Genomic DNA, 10,897 nt, shown 5'->3' on the forward strand with positions numbered 1-10,897 from the left:
TGTAAACATTTGCATGTTTTAATTATAGCGGACATTGTTACCTCTATTTTGTTTTTGGACATTGTGTTTTGCCATGAAAGATGTGGTGCATTTATGTTTGGGGAAACTGCTGACATGCATTAATATTAAAATGATTATTCTTAGAAAAATAGTAGAGATGAAGTATATTATGAGTATTAAACGAACATGAATTAATCATATATTGATTCAAATGAATGTATTAATGTAAGATACATGTGTGCAGAGAAACAAATGCATGTTGAAATCAATTCTAATGTAATTAATAATTTTTGCAATGAAATAACATGTTTTGCAGTTTTGATTCAAATTGTAAGGTGCGCAATAGGATTTATATGTATTAACTGCATTAATATGTATTTAGGTTTCATTTTTGAAGCAGTAGAGGAAACATATTAATTCATTCAGTGCCCTTCCACCTGAATTAATTCTGAAGTTGCTGATTTGTTGGTGAATGTCCCATTGTATTAAAGACAGAGAACATGTTTTAACTAATAACAAATGTAACATTATTTGTTCTAGCTGTCAAACAATGCAGTAAGTATTGTTAAATTCACATGAGAACTATAAGAATCATTCTGTGCACTGTGGGATAGAATCGCAAAGTTACAATTTCAATTGAATAACAAGTGTTATATTTTGGAGGAACTGTATGAATGCATCAAGATGACCGCATGTTCTCTGAGAAAATTCAGAATAGTTGCAAACTTTGCCAATGGTTTTCCAATGGATATTGATTAATTTGAGCAAGATGAACCAACTTGAAGGACCAGTCAGAAACGTGCGGACATTTCTAGTTAGGGAGAGACTTTTGAAACTTTTAGTCAGACAAATCTTGCTGATGACCCTTGATGTGATGCAGCTCTCCCTTCTCCTGAATCCCTATGATCCTTAGATGTCTTCTGAAGAATTAAAAGTCATCCTTTCTATTAGTTCATTTACTTATGCTATTCAGTACTATTATATCCAATAATTCCTGAACTGCTGACCTACCTTATGTGCAGCTCCTGCTCTGCACAGCCCTTGATGCTGCTGTCTACCGATGCCGAGAAGCTGTTAACATTCTGAATCGATGAATATTTCTTGTCTGCAGTCCCATGAGGAAAGGTATAATCTATAATGTGTTTTCTTGTTTCCTTTTCAGCTTAGATGATTACACCAGTGTATTTTTATAGTGAGCTACCCTGGTTAGATGATTTTCCAAATTATTTTTGTCTCTTCTTTTGTTTTGCCCTCATGTGTTAGTCCGTTTCCACACATGCAAGTCCAAATTCGTAGTAGGGATAAGGATGACCCAGCCCTGAAAACCTACTGTTATTATTTGCATTTTTGATGATTTATTGATGTCACCATCATCTGCATTGGAGTCTGATTTTAGTATGCAAATTATAATTGTTTTAATTTGTATTATTCCCTTGGAGTGTTTAATAGCATCGATGTTTAGTAGGCTTAATCTTTTTAGACATTTTGGTCAGCCTATAATTTTCATGCATGTTTCTAACTTAGTCTTGCGCACCATTTACGCTACATTTACTTTGTGGTTGTAATAAAGCTTTGAAACGTTATTCAGTTTAGAGTTTGATTCTGTGGTCAAATTAGCAATGATGCTTAAAATTGTTTATGTTTCTCATGCTATTGATTTGTGTTAAATTAATCTGATTACCACACTCATCACCGAGTCCAAAGATGTTACACCTCTTGTTACTTGACACAGTATATTGTGCAGCAAACAAACAACAAAACAAAACTTCCACTAACCTTGTTAAATGTCACATACCAATGCTGATCCTGATCCACACTTTGTCCCACACTCCTTCTGCCTCCCCACTGAACACCTTCTGCCAAGCAGTGAATGTTGATTCACCTTGCCTGCACAGTGTCATCTGATAGATTTGGGGTCCCTCGGGACCTACTTTGAATTGTATTAACTGTTTTTTGCTAATCCAAGCCCTTTGTGGGCTACAATATTGTATTATTTGTTAAAGGTTACAATACAAAAATACACAGAAATGAACTAGAGAGAAAGTTCACTTTCACAGAGGGCTCCTTGGAAGGTGGGGGCCCTGGGTCATTGCTTACTTAGCCCATGGCTTAAAAATCTCTCTGTTCCAGAAGACAAAAGGGCGGGTGGTACGCTGATGGACCCTGCTGATCTTAGGACATGTTCACAGTCCATATTGGCAATTGCTTACTCTGCCATTTTCACCCTTTGTGATTTCTCAGTAACCCTCTCATTGTCCACAAAGATTATTTTACCTGCCTTGTTACTTAAATGAAGCATTGTGATTTGTGGTCTTCAGTAATAAATCAATGCTTCACTCCTGAGTGTGGTACAAGTAAGACAGTCTTCTCATGACTTCATCTTCCACCTACTATCTCCATTGACAGTTGCCTCCCACAAATATACACATAGCAGATTTCACTCACCATATAATTCTTTGTGACCTCTTTTGACATAGAATACACTGCACAGAAAAATACTCAAGACTAGAAGAAACACAAATGAAATATTTATATCGGTGGTCTTCAACTGGTAACTTCATGACTCAATTGTAACATCATCTTTATTGAGCATCTGTAAAAGTATAGGAAATAGATGGTATAGTTCTCCTCATGTCTGACTCTCCCACCAACTGCGTTCCCCACATTTACCTGCTAATAATCACACACATCACATTACATCCACCCGTCATCACTTTGAATGAAATCACCTTCATACAAATTTAGCATACATTATATAATAAAGACACAAGATAAGAAATAAATGCTTCTTTTGTCAAATAAACATACCCAGAAAAGACAACACCACGGACACTTGCATCAGAAAAGGCAGTCAAAAACAAACAGACAACCATCAGATAAATACTTGCCAAATGCATCCATTCAACACTTAATATCCAAAGAATTCAACAACTAAAGAATAGATATTCGACTTCACCAACAACATCATGTGTATTCTACTCTGCCTAAACATCAGGGTTACTCAACTTCCATTACAAAATCACAGGTTCTCCAATTCCCCCACAGCATAATGGGTACTCCAATCCCACAATTAAAATCATAGGAACTCCATTTCCCCTAAACAACAACAGTCCTACCAGCTGGTTCTGCTACTCACCATATAAACTGCACACACACAATGAAACTGTGACTATGCTAACAGCAATTTCACTACTTGCATGTGACTCCTGACCTTGGATGCTAATTTTCCTCACCCTCAGAGTACACAAACTCCCACCCCTATCTAGAAAAGACACAAATTGCTACTCCTCACATAAAGAGGAAATAAACCTCAACTGCACAACTCAAAAATACACTAAATCATGCTCACATGCATATACAGGGCACAATAATGTATTCATAGATTAAAAGGGTAACATCACCTCATGCTGTAAACAGTATTTACTACAGTTACATGTACACTAGTCGCACTACTTAAGTTAAAAATTGCATACAACTATAATTATAACTATACTATAGTTCTTCTACAGTTCTAAATGTAACTTCCCGTTGTGCAATCTACATTAGAATTGCTATCCGTTGCATGTAACCGTGAACCATCTGAACATCAAAATTACCCATCTTACAAATTACACTCAACATCATGTCATCATAACACCTGTACACCCAAAGAAGCAAACCTACAAATTGCTGGAAAATAACAGTAGCTATTTTACTACTCATAACCAGTGGACACTGCTGTTTGGAATTAACGAAAAGCTCTGGATGAATTGAACAAAATTAATTTAAAGATAACAAAAATCACGGCCTCAGAGAAAAATATGACCACACAGTGGTCAAACAGAAAGCTCAGAGCCCACTGAAAGGCTGCATGTGAGGTAATGCTGACGATGTCAGTATGGTTCTGGAAGGATTAGATAAAAGGGTAGAAGTCCAGCGGATGACAAAGATAAAAAAGAGCAAAAAAGGAGAGAGGTATGCCATTTGGGAGGGAGTTTAAGGACATACAGGAAGAGATAAGACAAGCACGTAAGTAATTGTGAACACACAACTGAATATTTCTGACAAGACTGAGGCCTGTATTTTCCCTTGAACCTGCTTGTTGGCGAGGAGGAAGAACCTTATCACTGCTCCTAAATTGTTTTTGTTCTTATCACAACTTTGTGAATAATGTTTGTAGATCTCTAGATAATTTTGACATCTCTTGATAAAATGGAAACATGATGCATGATATCTTAGGATGTCTGAATGAGTAGGTTTGACTGCAGGCTGTCTAAATAATGTTTGCTAGATAATTTATAGTTTGGGATACCTGCTGCATAACATTAGGGACCTGCATGTGACAGAAATGTTGTATGCTGCTATTGTGTGATTGTTTTGTATGTGTTTTACCACAGATTTGAATGGAAATTTGTGATTCAGAATATATCTATATGTTCTTGGGCGAAAACGTTAATTGGTACATAAACAAGCATTAGTTAATGCATTATTTTTTACCTATGTGATTCATATTATTTTTTGTTGTTGTAAGATTTAGCTTGGTGTGCAGTTGTGCAATATAGGTTACTGAAACTCCATAAAAGTGTTATGATTTGTTTATTGAGAAAGCCAATATATTGTGCAGTAACTGGTGATAATATAATGCAGGGAGTGGTAACTAAAGTTACCAATATTGCTTGGCCCATTTCTTCACATGTGTTATAATGCAGAGCAAGGCAAAGTGCGAGCCCAGAGCTGTCAGGCGCGAAGGAATGAGGATGTGCCTCTCACAGTTACAGCAATACTCAGCAAATGGCCTTCACTAAGCATGACTCAAATGGACTTATTCAGGGCCATGCGGTAATGACAGAAATGAGTGGTAATTGCATCACAGGAAATTTCTGACTTATAGTGCTGTCACATCGCTCACATTATTTATTACTGCCTCCTTCCAGTTTTTGTTTTTATTTTTAATATATCCATCTTAAAGTCAAGCCCAGTACACAGAAAAGTAAAGAGCACCTTATTTGATATGCTTGCATTTATTATTTATTTAGCTAGTTATACTTACCCTCAGCTCTGCCTCTAGGCACAATGAGAGTTCAAGTAGGAGGCGAGACTTGGAATGGAGAATGTTCCAAAAGATAGGCTTACAGAATTTGGAATCACAACAGGTATTTGTATTCAACTATGAATCAATGTTCATATATTTATTAAGATCTTCATTACATTTGGCCCTGGCAGATCTGAAGGGTGGCTGGGACCCAGCAATGGTTAGCAAAAAGGTCTGCATGTTCTGTGGTTTGTCAGAAACGTTCTGTCTCATATATGTGCACCTCTGTAGAATTACTGGATGATAGTATAAAGTTCTTAAGAAATCATTGGACCAAGAGTGGTGCCCGGACCCGTGAATATACTGTTATGCAGTGTATAAATGGTGAAGATATGCCCCTCACATGAGCAGTTATTTATGGACCTAATGACAGCATGTCTTTCAGTGGGTATTCAGCTTATATTTGGTGATTATGTATTTTTTTGCAGGCATTTTCTCTTTTTTCTTAATCGTGTGATTTTAGCAGATTTTGTGTATGTTTTAATAAACTATGTAATAATTATAAATCAACACATGATAAATTATTACAATTCACATTAGACAATAAATCTAAACTTAACTAAAGAAAACTCAATATAGATAAGTCAGGTAAGGTTTGAAATGTCAATAAGTCAAATAACAGCTTCCCCAGTTAATAGGTCCAGAAGTAGTCAAAATGCATATGTCTGTTATCCTGCTGTTTGGGTTTTGCCATGTAGCCCCAGTGGTCATGGAAAGCCCTCGACAGACAGCACTTGGCAATGCACACCTGACTGCATTTCCAGGGACACATCACAGAGGATAGCAGTGGGAAGCTCTTGCGGACTCGCTCTCGCAAACATGCCTGTACAATTTGCTACTCGAAAAGCAGCATTTTAGGATGGAAAGGGCATTGGAATCCACACCCAATTAATCACTGGGGCAAGTGGGGGCCTTCTTAAATATGTGCCAGTTAAACCCAAGAAGGGCGGAGTCTTTATAGTTGAACCCAGGTTTTCAGAGACTGGACTGACAGTATCAACTCACTTCTTTTCAGTTATCAGATTATCTGAACATTAGCCAACGTAAACACACTATTTGAAGAGGACCTAAAAGGGAAATGTTTCTGTCCAATCTCCTCTACAGGCATTACCAACAGATAGTCCCATAACTGTACAGGACACTGCAAGTCTCAAAACAGGACACTGTCGCACATAAGTCTTCCAATACCAGCTCACCTAAAATTGCATTGATATCAGATCTGAAATCCAACGCCGGAATGGTCAGGGCGCATTGCCCCAGGGGGACTGGTGAGTTCCGAAACCAAAGCGGATGAACACAGTACTTGGGCTTCGGAATGCTGATAAAAGCAAACACACAAGGAACAAGCATTGGCAAATGGGAGAAAATAGTGTGACAGCCAACAGGAATAGAGGAAAAGTAAGTGGCAAGCACAGGACCCAATGAAAGCGAGGGCAACAGGATCTAATCCCCTTTTAAAATGTATATTACATACAATAGATTTAACAAGAACAGCACAAGCGCTGTGCAGGCAAAACCTATAAATGGTCACCTATGTCACAAATGACTGCATGCGGCAGCCTTGTTTTTTGTGTGATGCAGTTTTAATATTTGGTGGTGTCTGTATGTCTGTGTGTGTGTGCACCAGCTGTGTCTAGAATTAAGGGGAAGAGTGTGTCATTGTTATCATTATATTTTTGCATATGTTTTATGCTGTGTTTCTATGTGATACACCTAAAGTAAATCTAGTAAATCTAAAGTAATCCTATGAATTATTAACATTTATTCTTAAACATCTGAAGAGCTGTGATGCATACTAGTGGATGGTTGACAGGAATAAGGCGACAGTATCTCATTTAATTGATTGACATCGGAGAGAGAACCTATGTAAGCTCATGCCCAAGGGATGATACTTCGTTCCACATCTGTAGTATTCCAAGCTGCAACCTACGCCTTCCTTGACTTTAAAAAGGCATCCGACCTGCAGGTTTAGACCTCAAATCTCCAATGGGCATATAGACCGCTGCAGATCTGAAGGCTCTCAGTCTACTAAGCAAGTACCATTAGTGTAGGCTAAATTTCAGTACTCATTAAATGGGTTCTAATTGTGCTGCAAGAAAGTGATGGAAGCTTGCATTGGTCACGTTTCACACTGAAACCAAAATGTACTCGAAAAGCAAGGTGATAATACAGTGAGACCACTACACAAAATAAGCAAAAGGGGAAATCTGAGGTCTGACACACCAGTGACTCATGCAAAGGCTGAAAGAGCCAGAGGCAAGACATGCACAGGTACAACATAACATATTTTAGAAACCCTTCCATTGTTTCTGGGTGGATACAGATACATTAATTAAATCATAAGTAGGTATTAAGAGAGACATCGCTTGCTGAAACTTTAGAACTTAAGCCACAGACATTTTAATATTTTTTGCCTTTCATTGCTGTCTGCCTAAGGTGTCAATGCGGCATTTACAAAGTGAGATAATAGGGTGAGATTCTTTAAGCACTGCATGCAAGTTCCCTGCACACAACGTTGAGATACGAACACATATTACGGCGAATGTCCCAGAATGCCTCACTTGAGCTGCACATGTTGTGGGGGCCAAGGCGGACCCCAATGTCAACGATCATCACTCTTGTTAATATGTAAGTGAAGGGCATGCTCCGGCCACTTGTATATGTTTTATTCCCAACGCTTATTTGATGAAGAGGGTACCACCATTCTGCAATTTCTTTATGTCATCCAAGTCCCAAAGGACTAAGCTTGGAAGACCCACCCTCTAGAACACCCATACAAATGGAAAATCTTGAAAAGAAAAAAAAAATGTTGCGTACCAGCCTTCATATGCGCTGCAATGGGGCAGTGATGTACTTGAGGTCCGAATTAAACCCTTAGATCTTGTACATATATTTACATTACATTCGACTTGCCGCAGATAAATGTAGGCAGGACAAAGGCCTTCTTAAAGTAGGGATGCACAGCCTTGAGAGAGACCACATTACCAGTTCACACATTTTTCTGGACAGGCGCCCAGGAGCATAATTCGTGCATCTATCGAAGTGCATCTGCACATACAGACAGACCTAAAGGTCGCCTTTATGAATTTCCTCGACACATATTTTAGACATGCTTTTAATTTGAGTAGGCATTTATGTAAATTTAGATGATTAAACATATACTATGTGAATTTATCCCTTCGTGTTTTCGAAACAATTTCTACAAATTGGATAATCTGTGCAACCAATATAATAATACAACAATATAATTGCAGCCTCCACTTGGGTATCATATAAATCAAATTATAATAGATAGGTGGTAGTGATGATTTTGCAACCTTTGCCATGTTTTCTCTAGGGAAAACTTCGGCAGGTGCTTTACTCATGCATGCATTTGCGTTCTGTCAAAAGATATTAAAAAATGAACTTGGCACAAGGACCCCATGAACTCTAACCCGCGTAAGGGGCTTGAATGTGCCATCGATCCCTATGAGGTAACTTATGGTAATAAAAACACCGTTATGATACCTATGTTTATCTCTTGATGACTTCAGTTGTTCTGTTTTCCCTTTGGCTGCGAGTAAAGAGGTACGAAGATCTGACATGGAAAACAGAGCTCTATTTTAGGTCGACACAAGATGTCCACAGATTACCTTCCTAGGACTTCTGCAGAGAAATGTATCTTAATACATATGGGAAGCCAGTATAGTCGCCTACATTGAGGGCAGCAATCGGGTGCAGGTAGGTACTGACGCACAAAAGTGTCATTAATCCGCCAACATTGTGCACTGGTGACTTGCAGTGCAAGCTGAGACCAACACTGACGTTTTGTGAACGAGGATGCTCTGCGATTGACTGACTTCATGTCTTGCCATATTTTCAGAGTTTGTTTGAAAACCTACCAGGCTGTATAAAACGGCGTTGTTCGTTCCATTGAATAGGAAGTAGCCACCTCGGCAACTACCAGCTTGATGAGTTTAGTTTTGTACTAAAGGCCAGACGTGTAGATTCTAAGCAGCGAACAAAAGCACATCCACGGAACATGCCCTCTTTGGTGAGCTGGTTACTATTGATTCGGAAATCTGACTGGTTTTGAAAAAAAAACTGTTTCATTAAATAGATTCCGCAGGGGACTTCATTCTCTCCTGTCTCCCTTCAGCTCCGACTCCTCAGCCTCATTCTACAAAGCTATTCTACTCTCATTCACTGACTTTTACACACACTGTCGCAAACAACTCTCATATTTTTGCCACTGTTTTTCACTCTAGTATAGTATTCCCTCTTTCCGCTGTGGTACCACTACTACTCCATTCCAGTAGCTACAGCCCTACCTCCCAGATTGCACCAATGTACTCCCCCTGTCTGTGACTAATTCTATCTTCAAACTCATCTGCCACGGTTTTACAGGTCAGTATCCTGGGATTGCTTCTTTCTCTAGCTACACCTTGAAATCCAGCTTCACTTGTTTCATCCTCCAGACTTCCTTGTCATTCATATACTCACAATCTTCATATTAGTCCATTAGTCTCCTCCATTTGACCTTGTTCCTAACATGTCATCTCACTTCCACTCATAATCTCACTAAACAACGTATTTTCTTTCCTGCTCCTCTCCCTTTGTTTCTCCTTATTCTTCAAGTACCATCTTCGCAATCTTCGAAAACCTCACTTATTTCTCACCTTTAAAGGTACTAACTTTCATTTCTCCTCTCATCCTGTCACACCTTGATGTCTCCCTTCACGTTGCACTTCCTGTGTATTCTCTCTCCCATCTCTCTGTGTTCGATGTACAGCCCTACCATCTGTGACGGCTCCCGTTTTAGTCCCGTCTGACATTTTATTAATTGTGTATTATTTGCCAAGGATTTTAAATGGCTTCGCGATATGGGCCATCCTAAATCGTGATCTGTCATTTCTCCCCACACTACCCCATGCACCTATCTTTCTCTTTCTGAAGTTCTCCATGTCCAAAAATTTATTTTGCAATAGTTTCTATACATTGAGCGTTTTTACCATGTTTATCACTTTGTTTTGGAAACATCTGAGCAATAGGCACATATATATACTGAAAACATGGTCACAGTAGCTTCCCTGATGTTAAGTATTGCTGTGTAAATCAAAACATAATATAGGCAAGCACCTCACAGGTGAGATAGCGGAAGTGACGCATGAAGACATGAAAAGGCTAGGGTCAAATCACAACGTCATTGTAATTTAGGTACGGACATGCTGAGAGGTTTCTCAATATACACAGACCTTCTTGCAATTTTTGGGTTACACAGCCAGGGTATCACACCCTCTACACTCTACTAACAGCATGTAAAGAGTTAAACTTGGACTTACTTGGATAGCGGAAGTAAAAGTCATTTTCATAATCAGGTGTGTTCGTCAGTGCCCAGGCTGGACTGGATGTGATGTCATACCGTACAAAGACCCCGAACAGTACGATCATGGCAATCTGCCAGATGAAGCAGACCAGCGGCAGCCGCCATCGCATGTTCGTATTTCTTAACATGGCGGTCGAGGTGTTGTATGCCCTCTTCTGCCAGCAATTAAATAGAAGCAGTTGTAATTGTCCAAAGGAGTCTATGTCTGCCGTGGAGCAGTGACTGGGTGCTCTTTTTACAGTGCAGTGGCCAATGTGTGATGCCAGGTAGTTCGTCTATATAGTTACATCTCAGGGCGTGACTGGTTTAGCCTGGCAGTTACCGTGACATGCCACTCCTTCGACCTTCCTAAGGGAGGAGATGCACAATAGTAATGTGTTTAAATCCATTTATTTTAATCGCGTTAGCTTTGTTTTCGGACTCATGCGTGGAATCGTGTATATAATAATGTATTTACTGCT

General features: G+C 39.0%; 1 protein-coding gene across 1 annotated transcript in view; it reads right to left on the reverse strand.

Moving 5' to 3' along the window:
• The window catches only part of RHCG (Rh family C glycoprotein), a 384,997-nt gene extending 374,303 nt beyond the window's left edge, over positions 1–10,694 (reverse strand). Inside the window, exon 1 of the mRNA XM_069222700.1 lies at positions 10,393–10,694. Coding sequence (XP_069078801.1) covers positions 10,393–10,564 — 172 coding nt within the window. The 5' untranslated portion in view covers positions 10,565–10,694. The remainder of the gene's footprint in view (positions 1–10,392) is intronic.
• Positions 10,695–10,897: the final 203 nt, after the last annotated feature.

This window comes from Pleurodeles waltl, chromosome 3_1 (genome assembly GCF_031143425.1).
Source record: "Pleurodeles waltl isolate 20211129_DDA chromosome 3_1, aPleWal1.hap1.20221129, whole genome shotgun sequence".
In the NCBI taxonomy this organism is placed as follows: domain Eukaryota; kingdom Metazoa; phylum Chordata; class Amphibia; order Caudata; family Salamandridae; genus Pleurodeles; species Pleurodeles waltl.